Source organism: Formica exsecta, unplaced genomic scaffold (genome assembly GCF_003651465.1).
Source record: "Formica exsecta isolate Colony F162 unplaced genomic scaffold, ASM365146v1 scaffold646, whole genome shotgun sequence".
Taxonomy (NCBI): domain Eukaryota; kingdom Metazoa; phylum Arthropoda; class Insecta; order Hymenoptera; family Formicidae; genus Formica; species Formica exsecta.
Window position 1 is genome coordinate 6,131 of NW_021853409.1, and position 23,949 is coordinate 30,079.

Genomic DNA, 23,949 nt, shown 5'->3' on the forward strand with positions numbered 1-23,949 from the left:
AAAAATGGGGAGTTCCATTTAAGAAAACATCGACCACATTGACCTCACTTTGAAAAGACCACTTAAGGTCAAATCCATATTTTTATCATGTGGCCCCCTCGAAACCATGCAACTTTTGTCTGAAACATTTTTTGATATCTCACTTCGTTTCCGAAAAATATGCCCGCGTCACTATAAATGCCGCACCCTGTATACATATTATCTCTCTATATTTTCTCTATATATCCATATTTGTATAATTTAAATTGTTTTATTAATTTTTAAATTCTGTCATTAATTAGTATCTAAAATTTAAAAAATGTATGTAAATTGCTACATAATGCAAAACTAATCTTTAATTGACTTTCTTTAAAAATTTTTAGGATCGTATTTTCACACAAATTTTTTGGTATAATTTTTTTGAATTTTAGAATTATGTTCTTACAACAATTTCGATGCAGTTAGTTATAAGAAATTCTTATACTATAATTTGTAGATATACTATTAAATTCAGCGTATTATTGAAAATTTTGCATAATATTAATACTGTGAGATATCATTGTACATATATATGTTGGTTTAAATCTGTTTCTTATTTTTAATTTTTTTAGTATGAATCTATTACTGTGCGGATTTATTTTTTCCATTCCAAATTGTAACTTTGTTTTATTTTCAATGAAGATAAGTATTTCTCGTTTTTAAATGGCACATCAGAAAATTAGGATTCTTACAAACAAAAATAATTTCCCAGTCACATCTGTATGCCATTCACAAAATGACAATTATTTACATTAACCGACACCTCGCCAATGACCTTGACCTTGACATATGTTGTCAAGGACATGACCCTGAGTAACTTTTTCTTATAACTAAATCGGCAGTCTCTTATAATTTCTAAGATATTTAAAGTTAAAGTTTGATTCGAAACGAAAATTTGGTTTGAGATATACAACGTAACTCACACTAAACTTGGTAATTATTTACATTAAAAATTTGGTTTGAATTAGGTTATATCTTCCGGAAGTGAAGACCCCCCCCTACGGGGGGGGACCCACTGCGTCCACATATACACTTTCCCATCCACACAAAAATTGTGAGGTGGACCTTGCTTCGCAGTGTAAAGTATATGCGTGGACACAATGGGTTCCGCCCCCCCCCCCCTCTACGGGGGGGCTCTACTTCCAGAAGATATAACCTAACCCAAACCTATTTCTGATTCTTAAACACTTATTACATTTACTTATTGCATTACATTACGCTATATTACATTACAAACACTTAAACACATATTATAAATTAAAACATATTAGTAAATCTCCTTTGCTCACGCGTCAAATAAAAAGGGGCTCCGCTCCTCTCCCGTCCACCTTATCATCTTATAATACACACATATGCCATATATTGTGTGTATGTGTATAATTCTTAATATTAATGTCAGAAAATTTCGCGCGATTCGTTAAACTTATTTTGTTAATAACTTGTAACGATGCATTCCCCCATCGTTACTGTACCGTACCCGGCCGCCGATCCGCCGGAAGTCCGCCGCCCGACGAACACCGGTCGGGCAAATGCGGACGGTAAGGTCATCCCTAATATGTATAATTACCAAAAAAGTACAAGAATTGGAGGCGCTAGAAGAATTTTTAATCCAGGACAATAATTTCAAAAATTTTGTAAGCAAATTTATTTACTAATACATATTTTATTCTATTTACAATTTGCATAAATTAATTTTATAATTTAGATCAAAGAAATTATGCAAATTAGAGGAGTATCATACAAATATATGGTGAAACGAGTATTGACAAGAATAATGTCGAATGATTTATCTAAGATATATAGTTGGATATGATTTAAAGGTAAACGTAACTTTTCAAATCTTCGGACGTGTCAGCAATATTAATTGCTACACAAAAAATACACGGTTGTTCCGAAGCGATGATAGAGTCTATAATAAAATATTGGCTTGTAAAATCTACTGAACAACAGAAATAGTCAAGAAAAGAAAAAGAATTGTAAGACGTTCCATTTCAAAAATTGTAAGACATTCCATTTCAAGTAAAAGAAGAAATTTTATTTCGAGTCTATTATAATAATGAAAAAAAGATTATTTCAGTTAAAGGTTATTTTTATGTTGTAAAAAATTGTGTTTTTACAAATCTTAAACACGTTTAGAGAAAAGTTTTCCTTTATTTAAACAATATTGTTTTTGTGATAATTATACCATAGTAATATTTTAAGTTCAAAATAGAAGACATTTTGTTAATTATATTTTATTTATTTTATAAATATTATGTTCTTATGTTTATAAGTATATGTAACAAAATCAATATAAATGTCTAAAACATTTTTAAACTTGGCTCTCGAGTGATATCACAAACTTCAAATAATCGCGGACTAGTAAGAGCCAGAACGCGGATGTTAGTGCGTCAGTTTCATAGAAAAATAAGTTTTCTATGAAACTGATTATGTGCACAGGACACGAAATTTACTTGGTGCTATACCAAGATTTTTCTAAAATTAATCTCAATTCGAGATTTATATTAACCCCTCTTTACCACCCCAGAGAGGCGAAGGCGAGAAAAATATCGGGGCGAAGTCGCTGAATTGCGAATCGAACCCAAGTCTTTCGCTTGCCGGGCGACTGCTCTTACCGCTGAGCTATTCAGACCCCACACCACCGATATTTCTTATTCGCCTTATATATCATATAAATATCTATTACTAATAACGCCATTTTTCAGCCGGCGTGAACTAACAATTTAAAGAAATTAGGCTCTCGAGTGATATCACAAATTTCAAATAATCGCGGGCTAGTAAGAGCCAAAACGCGGATGGTAGTGCATCTGTTTCATAGAAAAATAAGTTTTCTATGAAACTGATTATGTGCACAGGACACGAAATTTACTTGGTGCTATACCAAGATTTTTCTAAAATTAATCTCAATTCGAGATTTATATTAACTCCTCTTTACCACCCCAGAGAGGCGAAGGCGAGAAAAATATCGGGGCGAAGTCGCTGAATTGCGAATCGAACCCGAGTCTTTCGCTTGCCGGGCGACTGCTCTTACCGCTGAGCTATTCAGACCCCACACCACCGATATTTCTCATTCGCCTTATATACAAATATCTATTACTAATAACGCCATCTTTCAGCCGGCGTGAACAATTTAAAGAAATTAGGTTCTCGAGTGGTATCACAAATTTCAAATAATCGCGGGTTAGTAAGAGCCAGAACGTGAATGGTAGTGCGTCAGTTTCATAGAAAAATAAGTTTTCTATGAAACTGATTATGTGCACAGGGCACGAAATTTACTTGGTGCTATACCAAGATTTTTCTAAAATTAATCTCAATTCGACATTTATATTAACGTCTCTTTACCCCCCTGGAGAGACGAAGGCGAAAAAAATATCGGGGCGAAGTCGCTGAATCGGGAATCGAACCCGAGTCTTTCGCTTGCCGGGTAATTGCTCTTACCGCTGAGCTATTCAGACCTCACACCATCGATACTTCTCATTCGCTTGATATATAAATATCTATTACTAATAGATGGCGTTATCTAGCTTATTTAACGAAGTGATATCTTCATAGTCCGCATCCAAGATCTCAATAATAACATCATTTCTTGCATCATCGTCAAGTATATCGGCTAACCATTCTCGTTTTTCGCGTCTTTTAACGTATACGATAGGAGATGCTCCATCTTTATCTTCTGTCGCATCCATCACAGCCTTCGTAATCAAACGCTAAGCTATGCTGTATGGAACGTTTTCATCCTCCCATTGCAGTCCATGGTGATGTCCAATTAGCCATGAAGCTTAGCATCTCTCAGATTTTGTAAGCACACGCCATGGTACGGGACTTGCGAAAATGTAGTGAAAGAAAACAAATCCATTTCTCAGTATCGCTACTTCCTTCACGATAAAGTTTCTCCCGACAATGAATCCTTGTAGATCCACAAACGTTGGCGCGATCATACTGATAATATTACAGTACAATTGCAAGAATGATGTACGACTGCTGTCGATCGTCAAAATCTCAATTTTTATATATTTTTGAAGGGGATATTTACTGATCTAGGTAATTTTACGAACTACGTTGGTCAATGGGCAATATTCAACAACGCGATCGTGCAAGATGAGATAATAGGCGGTGGTATTTGCCGGTATATCCTCCTAGCACTCAAACTCTAATCTCACGTCCACGGTGGAATTTTGGACAGACTCGTTTTGTCGCGAGCAATCAATAACTGCGAGAGGACCGCAATGTAAAAATTTTGAAATGTTTAATAGCACATCATCATTATCACATCCGTAATAAGATTTGCGAAAACGAGAGTACATATCGAACAAGAGGGCGAATCTATTTTTATCGAAATCTAAATTCAAATCATTGTAGGGATAAAATTCCGAGTTTAGATAGAGTTTAACGTTGGTCAATTTGCAGTCGTCGAATGTAGTATATCTTTTGACACAGCATTTTTTCTGCCAGTCTGCAGCGCAAAGATCACGTATCGCGGCTTCTCCAGTTGAGAGGCGGCTTTCACGGTCCACGAATGCTTGGTCGTATTATGCAATAGAGGAAATTCGTATAGATCCCAAGAGCGAAAACTCACATTCAAGTATCGCCCGCTTTCCAACGCGCGCAGCAAGGATAGTTTATTGATCTCGCTCAATATTACATGGGGCATACGCCATTGTATCTTGAATAATTCGATATCAGTTTTAGTCGAAGCTTGTCTAAATATGCAATTGTTGTCGTTACGCGAACGTATCAGAATTTGATCTATATATTATGCTAATAATATTTTTGTCCGCTAAATTAATGTTAAACGCAGTAACATTTATAATGTTTATATGTGTCTAAGACTAAAAATATATATGTGTGTGGGTGTATATATGTATAATATATGTATATGTATATATATATATATATATATGTATATATATACGTTTTTAGTATATTAATTAATCTAACAAGTAAATGATACAGTATGGCGCATTCGTTTATGTTCTCTCTCATTTTACACGATCGGGAATATATATACTGTGACTGCTAAGTTAAGTCTGTTCCTATTACTCTGTTTGATAAAGTTTCAATTATTATTATTTTTTTTTTTTTGTTAAAATTATTATCGTGATTCGTCTTCCAATTCTGAGGTCCATCTGAAAATTCTCATAATTATTTATTAGTAGGTTTAATATATGAAATTCGTAAGCGGTTCGGATGTACAATTCGGCTATTTTTCTTTATTCTAATTTTGACGTTATTTTTATTAAAAATTTCTAGAACTTCGTGAGGCCCAGTATATTGATCTCCGAATTTACCTGGTTTTGGACCTTTTAATAAAAATACTTGATCTCCCGGTTTAAAAGTTTGTGGGTTAATTTTTCTATCGTAATAATTTTTTGATTTAATTTTAGCTTGAATAACGTTATCGCGTGCGTTTCCCTGAATTGCGTGAAGTTGAGTTACAAGATTTATTAAATATTCGTCGTAATTTGCTAATTTATCCCCAGGAGGTAGAAGTTTGTTCGATGGAACACGTGCTATCTTTCCAAAAACCAGCTCATATGGAGTGTGCTTTGTTGCTTCATGTACGCTCGTATTATGATTAAACATGGCAAGGCTAATCCATCTATCCCATTGTTTTTGTTCATTCGCGTATTGTTTTAAATATTCGCCTAATGCGTGATGTGATCTTTCTAATGATCCGTTTGATTGAGGATGGAAGGCTGTTGTGCGAAATTTGCGAATTTTAAATAATTTTGCAATTTTCTTTATTAGATCGCTAAGGAAATTTCTGCCTTGATCTGTTAATATTGCTTTTGGTGCTCCAAGTACGCAAATAAATCGATCTACAAAAGCTTCTGCGATGGTTTCGGAAGTTTGATTCGGTAATGGTATCCCCATGCAAAATTTAGTTAATTGATCTTGTAATGTTAGAATATATTCGTTTCCCTTTTCAGTTTTAGGTAAAGGGCCTACAATATCCATAACTACTTTATCGAAAGAAGATCCTGGTATGTCTGTGATTATCATTGGTTGTTTCGTTTTTACTCGTACAAGTTTTTTCAATTGACATTGTAAACATTGCTGTATATAAATTGTTTGTTATTGTTATTGACTGTGTCATTATTCGCTGTAATTGTGTTGTTGTTTAAATTAACTGTGATAAGCTTTTTTAGTCTGATATGAATATATTTGAAAATAAACGGAAGAGGATAACCGTTGTCCATTAAAACATTAATACAAAAAGTTATGTTTTTTTCATGAAATTTAGGATGAGATAATAAGATCGCTCTGTCAATTAGGTTATATATAGTGCCGATTTTATGACAAGTTGGATGATTGGAAAAATATGACAGATATCGCCCCGAGAATGTTGGTTTTTGGAACCAATCAATGATCAAATGTGTATTTTTTTATGAATCTTAAGATCTAAGAAACTAAGATATTGGTTATCCTCTAACTCGCACGTAAATTGAATTCTTTTGTGATATGAATTAAAAATCTGTAAGATTTTATCAACCATTGTCATTGGAGCTGCCAAAAAAATGTCATCAACATATCTATAATAGAATGATAAATTAAATCCAATCTCAGACAGTGCTCTGCTTTCTATGTCTTGCAGAACAATGTCCGCTATGGTTGGAGACAATGGAGAGCCCATGGTAGTTCCAAATGTTTGTTTGTATATATTATTGTCAAAGGTAAAATACGTGGAAGTCAATATGAATTTGACAATGTTGATGAAATCATTTTTTGGGATGTCAGTTAATTTTTCTATATATGTCCATCTATCGTTCACACCGGACAATGCTAAATCTATGGGAACATTAGTAAACAGCGACACATCATCCAAAGAAATTAAAATATCATTCTATTATAGATATGTTGATGACATTTTTTTGGCAGCTCCAATGACAATGGTTGATATTATGTTTTATTCGGTTATAAGTTTTCGTAACTCCCCGGTGTCCTCCCGTTGGTAAGCAATGCATTTCACTAATTATAACGGAACGTAAATCTTTCGGTGGATATTTAATTAGTCCGTGGCAAATAATAACTTTAGTAGGAGCGTCGGTGAATGTTGATTGTATATGTGTGTGGGTAGGTACAGGATAGGAGATCTATCGCTTTAGGATACTACCCAACTTATCTTAATTGTAGGTAGATAAATGAATGAGTCGGCTTTTAAGCATAAAGTGTATTTATTTCTACTCATACATCAGTAGCGCAAGTTGCGATTGCACGCATAATGATTATTGTTATTATTGCACATGGGCTTATGTCTGCCCCCGCGTCTCTTTGTCTGGGTCGTCGCGTTGGCCGTCCTCTTGAGGCCAGGAAACGGGATTGGACTAGTCTGCGTCCCACAAGTTCTCCGCTTCGAGTATTCCTTAATAGGCGAGATTTTGATGGGCGAAATCAGCGGTGGTAATTTCCACGTCTTCGCTGGGGACGCCAAGATTCGCTCTAGTTGCGGCAAGGAGATAGGCCGATCCTTCTTGGTTTCCGAGCCGGAATGCCCGGCAATCAGCTTTGGCGGGCTAGCGCCGAATAGAGCCTGAAACCGGTCCTTGCTTTGCTGGTTTCTCTCTGCATGGGAGTCGCTGGTTGACTGGGCGCCGGAGCGTGCGTTCCCCTTGGAGGGGCCACTGAATGGTGGCCAGCGGCCGGAGACCACCGGTGAATCAGCACCAATGGGCGACAGTGATCTGTCACTGACCGTGATTGGGGAGCAGGTACCGGCAATCGTCGGGAAGCAGGTCCCAGTGAAAGACGGCGACCGGGCACCTGATGATGTCGTACGAGCGCCGGAGGCGGATGGCGATCGGGCGCTTAACGCTGATGGCGGCCGGGCGCCGGGTGACGCTGGCGACTTGGCGCCGACTGATGGCAGACGAGCGCCGGAGGCGGATGGCGATCGAGCGTCTAATGCCGATGGTGGCCGGAGGCGGTTAGCGAACTGACGCCTAATGGTCGGGAGCTGCTTTTACTTAGCGTGCTCTCCTCCACCTTCCTCCTCTTGACCACCTTGTGGAGTGGCGTCGGGCGAGTCCTTCGCCGGATGGCGATTTCGGCTACCGTGGGTAGCGGAACGGTATCCCTTATCCGTGGCGTCGTGGATGGTGGTGCGGCGACTGGCGCCGTATTGCTGACCAACGTTTAAAGCGACTTGCGCTGGAAGGTGGGCGACTGGCGCCAAGAATTTTCTTCGTCTGTCGAGAGTTAGCGTCTAGCGCTTTCTTCTGCCTCTTTTCTCCAACGTCTTAGCGACTTGCGCTTGAAAGTAGGCGACTGGCGCCTATGACTTTCTTCGTGTCCTTTCTCTGCTGGGGGTCTGACCTATATTCCGGCCGGACGGCTTTCTACTTGCAGGTTGGCCCGGGCGCCTTGCGCCGCCTAGCGGTGCTGCCCGCAACTACGCGCGGACGCGCTATATGCCCGCCGGACTGCTTTCCACTCTCTTGTTGGTCCGAGCGCCTTGCGCCGACTAACGGCGTCTCCCGCACTACGCGCGGACGGGCGAGCACTTGCGAGAAACGATGATATTTCGCAAATATCGCGCTGCCGTAATTTTGTGGTTGCTGTAGGCCGCCACATGTGATTTGACGTCATTCCATGGAACATTATTAATAAACTCGGTTTTTGCAATACTAAATGTTTCTAATTTTAAATCTTCGATTATTTTCCGTAAGTCTGTTAAGATTTTAACAATTTGTTTAAGAGTAGCTGTAGGGCCTTCTCGTTGTTCTTCGCTGACAGGTAAAGCCACATGATAATGATTTTTATGTTTTATGGCCTTAACCTTTCCTAGAACAAGGGATCCTAGGTTTGGAAGCTCTTTTTGTTCGAAAAGTTTTTGTGAGCCTGAATCTAAAGGTCTTCCCTGGGTGTCGACGAAATATACTATATTATCTTTTCGTAAAAATAATAATTCTCGAGAGTCTATGACATTACCATGAATTATTCTATTTTCAATAAATGCAGGTTTCGTTTTTCTTGATTTTAAATTTTTGTTAATAATATTTTGTTCGTTTTCTTCTTCGTCTTCTTTTTCACTGTCAGAAATTTTATCAGGCGGATCATTTCTTTCTTCGATTTCTTCGATCTCTCCCTCGTCACTATGCAATTCGTTGGTTATTTTATTTTGCTCAATTTGTCTTGCAGTTCGGCTTCTTGTTTGAATTTTATTTTGTTTAGGAGGATCGTGTATTAAAGCTTTTTCGGTAATTGATAAATAATCTGGTTCGTTTAATTCTGTTTGTGTAAATGGAAGAGTATCGTTATTGTTATTTAATAAATCGCTTTCAGCTATTATTTCTTCGTTTTCTTCCATATCGGAAAGATATAAATTGAAATCGTCATCTCCTTCTTCTTCTTCTTCGCTATCGGATTTTTCTAATAGTTCGGCAATTAATCGTGCATCTTTAGGGTTATCTGGGTTTAAAAGTTTCTTGTTTTTTATAATTTTACAATCTATTCCTTCGATATTTACAAGATTTCTGGATAATGTGTCTGCGTTTACGTTTGTTTTTCCCGCTTTGTATACAACCTCATAATCATATTCTGCTAATTTTAATCTCCAACGAAGTATTCGCATATTTGCGTCTTGTGCATTTTTAAACCACATCAAAGGTTTATGGTCTGTAACTAAAGTGAATTTTCTTCCGTATAAGTATGGTCGAAAATGTTTAACGCAATATACAATAGCTAGTGCTTCTTTTTCGTATGTATCGTATTTTAATTCATTATCTGTTAAGGTTCGTGAGGCGTATGCTATCGGTAGGTCTTTGTTTATCTCTCCTTGTGATAATATTCCTCCGACGGCTATTCCAGATGCATCGGTCGTTAAAATGAATGGTTTAGAAAAATCTGGGTATTGCAGTATTGGTTCTTCGCATAGTTTTTGTTTTAAAATTTCAAAAGATTCTTCTTGCACAGATGTCCACTCGAAGCGGGTGTCGTTTTTTAATAAATTTGTTAATGGTTTGGCAAATTTTGAAAAATTCGGTATAAAGCGTCTATAATATCCTGCAAGTCCTAAAAATTGTTTAATATTCTGAGGTGTTTTAGGTCTTGGAAAGCGTTGTACCGCTTCTAATTTTTTCGGATCTGGTTTTACTCCGTCTTTACTGATTACGTGTCCCAGATAAGTTACTTCCGTTTTTAAAAATTCGCATTTGTCTGGCTGTAATTTTAAATTAGCTTCTCGAAGACGTTCCATTAAAGCGTTGTATTTTCTTTCGTGTTCTTCTAAAGACGTTGCATAGATAACAATATCGTCCATATAAACAAATAATTCCTTGCCTTGTAACCCAGTTAACACTAAGTCCATTAGGCGCTGGAAAGTAGCCGGAGCATTTTTTAGACCGAACGGCATTCGGTCGAATTCGTAATGTCCAAAAGGAGTAGTGAAAGCTGTTTTATGACCATCTTCGCGGTTCATTTTTGAATTTTATTTTGTTTAGGAGGATCGTGTATTAAAGTTTTTTCGGTAATTGATAAATAATTTGGTTCATTTAATTCTGTTTGTGTAAATGGAAGAGTATCGTTATTGTTATTTAATAAATCGCTTTCAGCTATTATTTCTTCGTTTTCTTCCATATCGGAAAGATATAAATGGAAATCGTCATTTTCTTCTTCTTCTTTTTCGCTATCGGATTTTTCTAATAGTTCGGCAATTAATCGTGCATCTTTAGGGTTATCTGGGTTTAAAAGTTTCTTGTTTTTTATAATTTTACAATCTATTTCTTCGATATTTACAGGATTTCTGGATAATGCGTCTGCGTTTACGTTTGTTTTTCCCGCTTTGTATACAACCTCATAATCATATTCTGCTAATTTTAATCTCCAACGAAGTATTCGCATATTTGCGTCTTGTGCGTTTTTAAACCACATCAAAGGTTTATGGTCTGTAACTAAAGTGAATTTTCTTCCGTATAAGTATGGTCGAAAATGTTTAACGCAATATACAATAGCTAGTGCTTCTTTTTCGTATGTATCGTATTTTAATTCATTATCTGTTAAGGTTCGTGAGGCGTATGCTATCGGTAGGTCTTTATTTATCTCTCCTTGTGATAATATTCCTCCAACGGCTATTCCAGATGCATCGGTCGTTAAAATGAATGATTTGGAAAAATCTGGGTATTGCAGTACTGGGTCCTCGCACAGTTTTTGTTTTCAAATTTCAAAAGATTCTTCTTGCACAGATGTCCACTCGAAGCGGGTGTCGTTTTTTAATAAATTTGTTAATGGTTTGGCGAATTTTGAAAAATTCGGTATAAAGCGTCTGTAATATCCTGCAAGTCCTAAAAATTGTTTAATATTCCTAAGTGTTTTAGGTCTTGGAAATAGTTGTACCGCTTCTAATTTTTTCGGATCTGGTTTTACTCCGTCTTTACTGATTACGTGTCCCAGATAAGTTACTTCCGTTTTTAAAAATTCGCATTTGTCTGGCTGTAATTTTAAATTAGCTTCTCGAAGACGTTCCATTAAAGCGTTGTATTTTCTTTCGTGTTCTTCTAAAGACGTTGCATAGATAACAATATCGTCCATATAAACGAATAATTCTTTGCCTTGTAACCCAGTTAACACTAAGACCATTAGGCGCTGGAAAGTAGCCGGAGCATTTTTTAGAACGGCTTTCGGTCAAATTCATAATGTCCAAAAGGAGTAGTGAAAGCTGTTTTATGACCATCTTCGCGGCCCATTTTTATTTGATGAAATCCAGATGCTAAATCGCATACTGAAAAATATCGAGCTCCTTCGGGTCTTTCGCACCATTGACAAATTACCGAGATTTTATTGTTATTAGTATTATTCTGTCGACAAGATTTTGCATCATGACCGGATTTTAAGCATAATTGACAAATTATTATTCTTCCTTGGACTACGTTTACCGGGCGGCGAAGTTGTGGATCGCGGAAGCGGCATTTCTCTGCTCCATGCCCACATTTTTTACAAATTTGACATACTAATATTGCGGTTCCTAAATCAATCTGGTTATTAACTTGTTGAGATGTTTGTAAATATTTCCTACAGTTACAGTTACTACGTGCCCTTTCTTATAACAGATTTGACAGATTTCTCTTAGGCTGTTAGTTTTGTATCTACCTGCTGTTCCCTGTCGTAAATCTGTCATTGCTCGGAGCTCTCTCTCTATCCTTATAGCATCGGCTGCAGTTGCTTGTACATCTGGTAAGTTTCTTGAAACTCGTTGCTCGATTTCTGGTTTTAGCCCTCTAATAAAACATTTGCACATGTCTTTTTCTAATAATGCTTTAATACTTTGGTCAGATAATACGTTTCCAGAACTTCTATATGCTTCTAAAATTTGTTTTCCGAGAATTTTTACTTTATTTGCATAATTAATTACATCTTCGTCACTCGGTAAATATAGCGAATAGGGGACCCAGCCCCAATGCCCTTGACCTTGACATATGTTATCAAGGACATAATTTTAAGTAACTTTTTCTTCTAATTTAATCGTCGCTCGTTGCTTATTAAAAAGTTATTAACAAAAATTTAAGAACAGTATGTTACGTCCAGACTCAAAAAAGGATGAGTCGATGGAAGGGCGCAACAACTATCTTAATTATCCCGAAATCAGACGCCTTGCGGCGTAAGAATCGGGTCGAACGAACTCTTAGGTCTGAAAGCCAGGTAAAGGACCGTCTCTGATGAAAACTGAGATGATGGAGTCTCGCGGGCTCCCTTTTTATAGTTCGTCGATTGGTCGAAGCTGAATATTTTCCGATGGACCTTTGCACACGTGATTTTGAGGTGAATAGCAAAGGTCTATGATTTCTATCGATGATGATGCGGTTATTTTGTTCGATATTTCGTAAGGTGATTTCATCGTCTCTTCGCTGTTTATTTGTTCTTTCGCTGGAAAGTCTATATATGGTATATCTATTGATCGGTCTAATTTCTTCTTGTTTTTCTCGCGGTTACTCATAGATATATTTACTGATAAATGATGAAATGTTTAAAGTTTAAAACGTTATGTGGTGCGAGATGTTCTATTTACCGAACGACTCATTTCTATCACCGATCGATTATCATTGCCGCAACTTCGCGGAAGGGAGGAATCGTGGAGTCGCCAGGACGTAATACTTTCATAGCTGCCCAAATAGCTGTCGCGGCTGCTCTTTCGCCAAGAATCGAATCTCTCGCGGTAATACGTGTTTGCGCTTTTGCGGCGAGTATATTATTCGCAACAATGTCGTTGGCCGAGATCGTTACTTCGAGAATAAGCTATGTCGTGCTCGCGACACGCGGCATCCAATGGATTGATACCACGATCGCCTCTAGCCAATCGTGTTTCTAAATGAGTTACCGGTCCACAAAACTGATAGCCAGGAATATACAGGGTGTCCTAAAATTACCGGACTTCCTCTTAATGGCAGATTCCTTAGAACATTTCAAGACGAAAATCCTAATACAAAAATGTCGAGGCTATAATAGTTTTTAAACGGGAAGCGGTTATATTTTACGAATGAGATTTTGCGCGCTCAGGCACGGCGAAATAACAACTGAAAAAAGTGCTCTATGAATGGGGCGCCCTTTTTATGATATTATGATTATCGTATAAATTTACAATAGCATTGTCATTATATGTTTTCCCGCTTCTCTACGCATTGCATTAGTACATTCTTTTTACGAATAATGGATGCAAGAACTAAAGGCATCTCAAAAATGATTCAAGTAAAAATTTGCGACATATTGCAACTTCAGCTGTCAAAGTGGTCGATCAATGTTACCATGAAGGTATCTACTATGCTATGCTATGCAAGACAAATAAATTGTAATAGAATTAGGTTTGACATTTATTTATTTTGCATTTTGCAATATTTTGGAATGTTTGCAATTAAATGCAAATTGCAATCGTTTCAATAGAAAATAATTAAATAAGTAATTAAAAAACAAACATATTTAACAATTTTTAACTGTAAAATAAATCAACTAAATTACAATAAATGTTCAAAATGACCACCATTGCATTCGATACATAATTGTGCGCGTCGTAGTAAACTGTTTGTTGCATTGATGATAATTTCTGGCGGTATTATTGCTTCAATGATCTTTTTTTCCAATTCCTCGCGATTATTATTATTATTATTATTATTATTATTATTATTATTATTATTATTGTTCTGGTAAATCGTTATCCAAAAAGTTGTTATAAATGTTGCCATTATATCATTTGTTACATAAGCTATAAGATGTATCCATAAAAATCAAAAAATATGTAGAGAATGAGAAATAAATAATTTATTATTAAATTATTCTGTATATTCTGGAAATGATACGTATTGAATGAACCCTCGCGCGTAAAATAAAATTCATCCGTAAATAAAATTGTTCGAATGAAACCCGGAACTTGTGCCAATAATCATGTACAAAAATTAATTCTGCGTGCATAATCTTGCGATAATAAATTGTGAACTTTTTTAAAATGATAAGCATGCATTTTGTTATCTTTTAAGATGAGTTGTACTAGAAAACGTATTACGTACTTTTGCGCTGCAACAGTTGCATTTTCACCGCATGCAACATTTCTTTCTTTTTTAATTTTATTTGCAAAGCTACAGGATTCCCTTAATTGAAACTAACTTCTTTTAGTTATTTTTTCTTTGCTTTCTCTTGTTAATAATAATTTTAAAAAATTGATATTTCTCTTTAACCTAAAAATTAATCTTTCTTTAAAAGATTAAAATGAAATATACTCCTAACGAATATTGTGATATGCTAATAATATATGGAGAATGCGGTTAAAATGCGACTGTTGCCGTGCAAGAGTACGCAATACGTTTCCCAGAGCGTAGAGCTCCATATAAAAATGTAATTTTGCGGTTGATAAATCGAGTACGACAAACAGAATCTGTACTATTTACACGCAGAAATATTGGTGCCGGACGTGAACGATACGCTCGTACGAATGAAAATGAAGCAGCAGTTTTGTTAATATGTGAAGAAGATCCATCTACAAGTATACGTACTTCATGATAACTAATTAGAAACAAATTATTATAAAACGTTTCCATAAAGAGAGCACTACTATACTATGTACTATCACTACACTATGAATTAATATGCTTGGTAGTAGCTTTAGCTATGCGATTGCGAATAACACAGGTCTACAAATTAAAGGGTATTTAATATCACATGAAATTTTATATTGATTTCCGAAGGAATGTGGTGCGCTGAATCCAAATCTGGCCTCAGAATGGCACCATCACGTCAGGATTTTGAGATATTCTAACCTAAAAGTGCAAAAATGGCTGTTTTAGGGCATTATTGGAGTTCACTCCTGGTTGCAGAGAATTTTACCAACAAAAACTAAACAAAGTACCGTAAAGTACAAGTCTTGCCCTTTAATTTCCATTTTGAAACATCCAAAGGATAAACTATGGGTACCTCATGAGGTTTATGTATCGCGTTATTCGATTTTATTACGTTGGAAAAAAGATGATGGTAACTCGCAAACGCTGCCGTTTAGTTTACCCATGGTTTGGCGTGAACCAGTGACTCACGAAGACTGCTATTTTTGTCTATGAAATATGGAAAGATTTAATAGTACGAATAAAAATTCTATTTCTTACCTCGGTCACAAAACCAGTTGCCCAAAAACCTTCGGATAGGGTTCCGATCTCACGGGAAAATCTGGAGCTATCGGAAGACGAAAACGTAGGGAATGATGGTATTCAATCGGATGATAATATTGATTTTGATAAGGCAGAAGCTCCTCAATTGTTCACGCAAGCTCAGCTAAACGATTTAGTAAGAGATTTGATGCTGTCTAAAAGTCGATCAGAATTGCTAGGGTCTAGGTTACAAGAGATGAATCTGTTGGCTCCGGGGACATCTTTTGCTTGGTACAGAGACAGAGAGAAAGATTACATTCCATTCTTTGCTGAAGATGATGAACTAACTTATTGTACGGATATACATGGTTTGATGGCAAAATTGGGTTTATCATATGATCCTAGTCAATGGCGTCTTTTCATCGACTCCTCCAAGAGAAGCCTTAAGGCGGTTCTTTTACACAATGGCAATGAATACAATACGCTTCCCATTGCCCACTCAGTATACCTAAAGGAATCCTACGAGAATATGAAAAAGGTTCTTGGAAAAATCAAATATGATGAACAGAACACGTTCATATGCGGTGACTTGAAGATAACAACTATACTTCTTGGGCAACAGTTAGGATACACAAAAAATCCGTGTTACATTTGTTTGTGGGATAGTAGGGCTAGGAAAGAACATTGGAATAAAAAAAGTTGGTCTCTGCGTAAGTCTCTCAAGCCAGGATCATTCAATGTTCTTCAGAAACCTCTGGTTGATCTTAAAAAAATACTTCTGCCTCCCTTACACATCAAATTAGGACTCATGAAGCAATTTGTTAAAGCACTTGACAAGAATGGAAAATGTTTTCAATCTCTCCTTAAGATATTTCCATCCTTATCTGATGCAAAAATGAAAGAAGGAGTCTTCAATGGACCGGATATAAGAAAAGTTATGAAGTCTACGGAATTTGAAAATACGATGACAAAATATGAAAAAGCGGCATGGGTGGACTTTAAAAATGTTGTGAAAGAATTTTTAGGGAATAAGAAGGACGAAAATTACGAAGCAGTTGTCGAGAAAATGCTCGAAAGTTTCGAAAAGCTAGGTTGTAACATGAGTTTGAAAGTCCACTTCCTTCATTCTCATTTAAAATCATTCCCTGAAAATCTTGGAGACATGAGTAAAAAGCAAGGAGAAAGATTTCATCAGGACATAAAAGAGATGAAACGTAGGTACCAAGGTCGGTGGAATGTCACTATGTTGGCCGACTACTGCTGGAATCTTAAGCGTGATGAAGTGGAAGTTAGCCATAAAAGAAAGTCTGACACTAGAAGCCTGGAACAAAAAAGAAAAGGTTGGCGTCTTTTCATCGACTCCTCCAAGAGAAGCCTTAAGGCGGTTCTTTTACACAATGGCAATGAATACGCTTCCATCCCCATTGCCCACTCAGTATATCTAAAGGAATCCTACGAGAATATGAAAAAGGTTCTTGGAAAAATCAAATATGATGAACATAAATGGTTCATATGCGGTGACTTGAAGATAACAACTATACTTCTTGGGCAACAGTTAGGATACACAAAAAATCCGTGTTACATTTGTTTGTGGGATAGTAGGGCTAGGAAAGAACATTGGAATAAAAAAAGTTGGTCTCTGCATAAGTCTCTCAAGCCAGGATCATTCAATGTTCTTCAGAAACCTCTGGTTGATCCTAAAAAAATACTTCTGCCTCCCTTACACATCAAATTAGGACTCATGAAGCAATTTGTTAAAGCACTTGACAAGAATGGAAAATGTTTTCAATCTCTTCTTAAGATATTTCCATCCTTATCTGATGCAAAAATAAAAGAAGGAGTCTTCAATGGACCGGATATAAGAAAAGTTATGAAGTTTACGGAATTTGAAAATACGATGACAAAATATGAAAAAGCGGCATGGGTGGACTTTAAAAATGTTGTGAAAGAATTTTTAGGGAATAAGAAGGACGAAAATTACGAAGCAGTTGTCGAGAAAATGCTCGAAAGTTTCGAAAAGCTAGGTTGTAACATGAGTTTGAAAGTCCACTTCCTTCATTCTCATTTAAAATCATTCCCTGAAAATCTTGGAGACATGAGTAAAAAGCAAGGAGAAAGATTTCATCAGGACATAAAAGAGATGAAACGTAGGTACCAAGGTCGGTGGAATGTCACTATGTTGGCCGACTACTGCTGGAATCTTAAGCGTGATGAAGTGGGAGTTAGACATAAAAGAAAGTCTGACACTGGAAACCTGGAACAAAAGAGAAAAAGGTTTCATAAATCAAAAGATTGAAACTAAAATTTCTCGACTATGTACTGATGCAGATAAAACTATGGAAATAAAAAAACAAAATTATAAATATGGCGGACGTCGATCCAAAAATATAATTGCGCACACAAATTGCAATCTTCTGAAATTTTTTACTCGGGAACAACGCAAATAACCGAAAAATCACAAGAGACCTTTTATATTTGAAATTTTACGCAGAGTGCGGCAATATTTGGACCTTCCTTTTCGTGTGCAGCTGTTACAAAGTTAAAAAGGAAGTTAAAAGTTAAAAACTGTTAAAAAGTTTATTAAGTGGTATCCATGATCTGCACTTATTGGTATCACTTAGAGCATCACCACGCATACGCGCACCTCGGGCGTGTAAAATGGCGGATCTTCAATTGGGTACATCGCCAGGAGGCCTATCAGCAATTCAGATATATAGATCAGTGGTTGTCCTATTGTAAGAAATTAGCTGTTGATGGCGTTACAATCGATTAACTAGCGTTCGCGCTAACAGCGCTCCCGCATGCGCATAATAATAGGGCGCCATAATTTGAATGCTTAGTAATTAGCAACTTAATAACATGTTATAAACAATGTATAAACGTTTCCCTAACAACGAGCCTTGTTAGACAACAAATGTACGTTTCCCTGGTAACGAAGGCTGTTGCATGAACCTGTGGCTGACCGGGCGTCTTTTGCACGAATACGCGTTAAAGTACGGACGTCTCGTCGGTCTCCAGCGTTAAAGCTCTTATTGCTTTGCTGCCTCCGTTTTCTCGAGTTGTCGTTTAATAGTTTGTGTTCGGTTATATGCTCTGACCAATTATACGCGTTCGTTTAAATGTTTGAGTTAACCAACATTGTGAATTAACGATTTATCGCGTTCTGTTCTAAAATATACGACATTGCTCCTGTACGCATTATTCCTCTGTTTTAAACAATTCCTTTTCCGAAAGCCATTCTCCTGACAAACTCGAAATTGACTCGCTGTCTTACAGCAAATTTTTCAGAAGCGGGATCGTGCGCGTTTTCCCTTGATCTTTTTGATCGTTAATCAAGTCGTATTAAACAGTGAGAATAATCGATAATTATCGATATTAGTGTTACGCGCTAATATTTGCGTATTACAGTGAGCGTGTTCAGTGGTACGCATCACGAATCGGTAGAGTCAATAAACTCTTTTTATACGACAGCAAAAAGTGTTCGGTCGTTCGTGTAAGTGTTTTTTCCACCGATTTATCGCATTCGCTTGTGGTTTATTTGAGAAAAATTGCGTGTTGACCTCTCGTTCATTTGTTCGCGCGTTTTCTTGATTCTTTCGTGTTGGAGACGTTGGATACTGGAGTTGCCATGGACCGATCATCTTTGGAGAAGTTATCTTTTAAGGAACTCCAGGCGATAGCAAAAAAACAAGGTTTTAAGCCATCAAATTCACGGGAAGGATGTATCGATTTATTGATGCCTTTCTTCGAGAAGAACAATTATATGGAAGATTCTTCAAATCCACCCATATCTTCGGATCGAAGGAAAACTATCTTCTTTGAAGCAAGCGATATTCCTTCTCATCCTTGTTCACTCGCCGAAGAAGAAGCTTCAGCTTTACCAGCCTGTCAGAATTCTGAAGAAGCTCTATCAGCACAAACGGCTTCTCATTCTTCTTCTACGGGTAATACAGCGGGTGTGATGTCAGAGAATCTTGTACCCAAGATTTGCGCTCTTCTCTCGAAACACCAACAACAAATGGCAGAGCTTTTAATGGCTTTTGCTTCGTCCAATACTGAATCACAAGGTCAGTCTTAGTAAATCTTTTGGCATCTCAATTGCCTGAGTTCAGCGGCAAGGATGATGATGATGTGGAATTATGGATTCAAAAGGTTGAACGAGTATCACGCATCCATGGTGCTTCTCAAGATGTGATGCTGTTAGCTGCTTCTGGTAAACTGGTTAAATCAGCTCGAAAATGGTTTGAACTTGGTACAGGTACGATAAATGATACATGGTCAAGTTTCAGAAGTGCTCTTTTAAGACATTTTAGAAGAAAAATTCCTTATGAAATTGTGATGAAAAAGATTGAGTCAAGAAATTGGAATTATCCTCATGAATCGTTTCAGGATTATGCATTGGATAAACTTTCCTTAATGCAAAGATTGAGACTGCCTGATGATGACTCAATTCACTTTTTAATTAGTGGTATTAATAATGATGCTATTCGCAGTGCTGCATCCGTAATACGTGCCGACTCTTTGGACGCCTTCCTTGATGAGATGCACAAGGCCACACTTTCTTTTGGAAATTCGATGAAGAAGGAATATTCGTCGCATTCCAAGTCTGAGAAAGTGCGAGATAGTGGTGCTTCGACAATGAAATCTGATTACTCTTCAAAATACCAGAAGGAAGACAAAGACAATTATTGTGTATATTGTCGTGCACGCGGTCACGTCAAAACCAACTGCTTCAAGTTGAAGAGGAAGGAGCAGCAGCGCTCTCCTGTTCCAGTTTCTTCAACTCCAATAGCTGCCATTGATTCATCGACGCCTACTCCAGTAGCTGCCATCGATCCGGAGATGTCTCCACCTGTAGCAGCCATCAATGATATTCACACTCGGAGGCTGGATACGGAAGACTCTTCGCTTAAGGTCGTTTTATTAAATAATACTCCGTGTTCATTGAATGCGTTACTCGACACCGGCAGTCCTGTTTCATTTATTTCTCCGTCGGTTTATAAGAAATATTTTAATGACTCATCCGTTGTTCTTAATAAGTCGTTAATTTCATATCAATCGGTTTCCGGTAATATAATTCCAATTCTTGGTTCAGTCAATGCTAAAATCTGTTTGGAATCCCTTCCACAATTTATCAGTGATATAAGTTTGCTCGTTTTTCAAATTATTATTGTGTATGGCGTGCACGCGGTCACGTCAAAACCAACTGCTTCAAGTTGAAGAGGAAGGAGCAGCAGCGTTTTCCTGTTCCAGTTTCTTCAACTCCAATAGCTGCCATTGATTCATCGACGCCTGCTCTAGTAGCTGCCATCGATCCGGAGATGTCTCCTCCTGTAGCAGCCATCAATGATATTCACACTCGGAGGCTGGATACGGAAGACTCTTCGCTTAAGGTCGTTTTATTAAATAATACTCCGTGTTCATTGAATGCGTTACTCGACACCGGCAGTCCTGTTTCATTTATTTCTCCGTCGGTTTATAAGAAATATTTTAATGACTCATCCGTTGTTCTTAATAAGTCGTTAATTTCATATCAATCGGTTTCCGGTAATATAATACCAATTCTTGGTTCAGTCAATGCTAAAATCTGTTTGGAATTCCTTCCACAATTTATCGGTGATATAAGTTTGCTCGTTTTTCAAAATGAATCTCATTTTGTTGATTTAATCATAGGACGAGATTTTATAATTAATAACGATATTGCTATATATTATCATCCCTCAAGTAAAAATACGGATGATAAGCTAAAACTGATTAATGAAGTGGCATCAGCCGATATATTAGAAGATTTTTTGTCTTGTGAGAATTCTGATTTGACAAATATTAAAACAGACTTTGGTATTGACACTGACCAAAGGGTCATATCTATAATTAATGATGTAAAAAAAACGGATGTAGAACCAGATTCAAATGAATACTATGTAAAAGTAGCGTTAAAAGATGAATCAACATATGCGTATGCGCCGCGACGCTTTGCTTGGTCAGAACGGATTCAGATTCGCGAAATAACAGATGATTTGTTAGCGCGTGGAATTATAAAGCCTAGCGTTAAGTTCGAATACAAACGGCTACCATTCGGTTTTTGTGAATCTCCCGCTGAGTTTCAGCGAAGAATTGTACAAATTTTACAACCTCTAATTCGCGAGAATAAAGTAATTGTTTATATTGTCGATATTTTAATTCCGTCCTCGTCAGTTGAAGAAAATTTTGAAACCTTGTATAAAGTACTCATACCATTTAAACAATACTCGCTTGAAATGAATTTGAAAAAATGTTTGTTTTTGCAAAAATCAATTGAATATCTCGGATATATTGTATCGGCTTCCGGTATTACTTTGAGTTCCCGTCATACAGACGCAATTAAGAACTTTCCATATCCGACTAAAATGGTAGAATTGCAACGCTTCCTTGGATTAACGAATTATTTTCTTAAATTTATTGAAAATTATGCACTTATAGCAAGACCTCTTCATAATCTTTTACGAAAATCGACTGATTTTTTTTTTTAATGATGATTGTCGACAAGCATTTGATTCATTGAAGTCAGTTTTAACGTCATTTCCGGTTCTTCGTATTTATAATCCAAGTGCAGAAACGCAACTTCATACCGACGCAAGTTCATTGGCATTGGCCGCTATCTTATTGCAAAAACAAGATATAAATAAATGGGCTCCAGTTGCTTACTATAGTCAGGCAACAAACGACGCCGAATCTCGATATCATAGTTTTGAATTGGAAATGTTAGCCGTTGTAAAGGCTATAGAAAGATTTCATATTTACTTATACAGTTTACGGTTTGCGGTTGTCACCGACTGTCATGCTTTGGTTTATGCAGTCAATAAAGCACATTTAAATCCGCGCATATCACGTTGGACTCTAAGGTTGCAATCATATACTTTTTCCGTATCTCACCGACCGGGTGTCAAAATGGCTCACGTTGATGCATTAAGTCGTGTTGTTGCTCTTGTTGATTCGCTACCTCTGGAGAAAGAACTCGAATTCCGTCAATTGAATGATCCGATAATTAAGAATATCGCGACAGATCTTGAAGAAAATGATCATGAGAAGTTCGAGATGTTAAACGGATTAGTATTCAGAAAAGGCCCAGACAAACCTCGATTTTATGTTCCCGAATCAATGGTGACTAATGTGATTCGTGTCTATCACGATGACATGGCGCATTACGGCATGGAAAAAACTTTACAGGGTATTACTAGTAATTACTGGTTTCCTTCGCTGCGTAAACGCATTCGATCACACATTGATAATTGTATTATATGCCTGATGGCAAATTCAGCATCAAACTCATGTGAAGGAGAATTACAAATTACTGAAAGTCCTTACTCTCCTTTTCAAACAATTCATATCGATCATTGTGGTCCCATCATCGAGTCCGAACAAGGTTTTAAACATATTTTAGTTGTTGTGGATGCATTCACCAGATTCACATGGTTATATCCTACTAAAACAACTAGCTCAAAAGAAGTAGTAAAACACTTGACTTTATTATTTCAGATATTTGGAAATCCGCAAACAATAGTTTCGGACCGAGGTACCGCTTACACTTCACAAGAGTTTGAAACTTTTTTGAAAGATAATAATATTGGTCATAGACTTATAGCTGTCGCTGCCCCTTGGGCAAATGGAATGGTCGAGAGGGTGAATAGATTTTTGAAATCTTCCTTTCAAAAATTAATTGATGAACTGCAGGATTGGCATAATTGCCTAGGAACGGTGCAATATGTTATTAATAACACCTTTCATTCATCTCTGAAGGCTTCACCTTCTAAACTGCTTCTCGGTTACGAGCAAAAAAATCATGCAGATTCAATTAATTGCTTAAACATGAGTGAAGCGAGGGGGGGATTTAAGGCGGGAGGAGGCACGAACCAAGCATCCATCTCTTCCGTGGCAGCGGCACTGTCGTATCTGTGTAGGGCGTTTACTATGTAAATCAATATGGTGATTTTATGTTCGATGCTCATTGGTCCAGACGGTCTTATGCTATGCATATGCAGCTATGTTAATTTTGTGTGCGATAGCCCATATGGGAAGTATCTCAAAGGCCTGGCAATGCACCGTGATCTTACAATTAACACTTATTAATAACATTTTTTTAGCCTAATATTGGCTCTTCCTCTCACTTATTTAGAATCGGTGATTGTGCGCAAAATAAATGCAGACTGGAACAAGTAAAGGTGCCTTTACATGGCAGCATTAAGCGTCGAGCGTCTGCGCAGAAAAATGCGCAGAATTTAAAAGAGATAGATTCTAGGCTGAAATTAGATTCTACGCAATTTTCTACGCAGACGCTCGACGCTTAACGCTGCCATGTAAAGGTACCTTAAGGCAACAAGTGGCTGTGCACGGCCCT

The 23,949-nt window shown here is 37.1% G+C and overlaps 2 protein-coding genes and 1 pseudogene across 2 annotated transcripts; 2 read left to right on the top strand and 1 right to left on the bottom strand.

Annotated features, from left to right (window-relative positions):
* Positions 1-1,974, top strand: part of LOC115242828 — a 4,658-nt pseudogene extending 2,684 nt beyond the window's left edge.
* Positions 1,975-7,210: 5,236 nt separating this feature from the next.
* LOC115242829 lies at positions 7,211-11,744 on the bottom strand. Its single transcript, XM_029819370.1, has 4 exons — positions 11,700-11,744; positions 8,524-10,435; positions 8,002-8,181; positions 7,211-7,875 (listed from the first exon to the last, which is right to left on the bottom strand). The coding sequence occupies exons 2-4, from the start codon at positions 10,433-10,435 to the stop codon at positions 7,211-7,213; spliced, it is 2,757 nt and encodes a 918-aa protein (XP_029675230.1). The 5' UTR covers positions 11,700-11,744.
* A 5,285-nt stretch (positions 11,745-17,029) lies between these two features.
* On the top strand, positions 17,030-17,892 carry LOC115242838. The gene has a single exon (XM_029819384.1). It carries the CDS (start codon positions 17,038-17,040, stop codon positions 17,869-17,871), a length of 834 nt encoding a protein of 277 aa, XP_029675244.1. The 5' UTR covers positions 17,030-17,037; the 3' UTR covers positions 17,872-17,892.
* Positions 17,893-23,949: the final 6,057 nt, after the last annotated feature.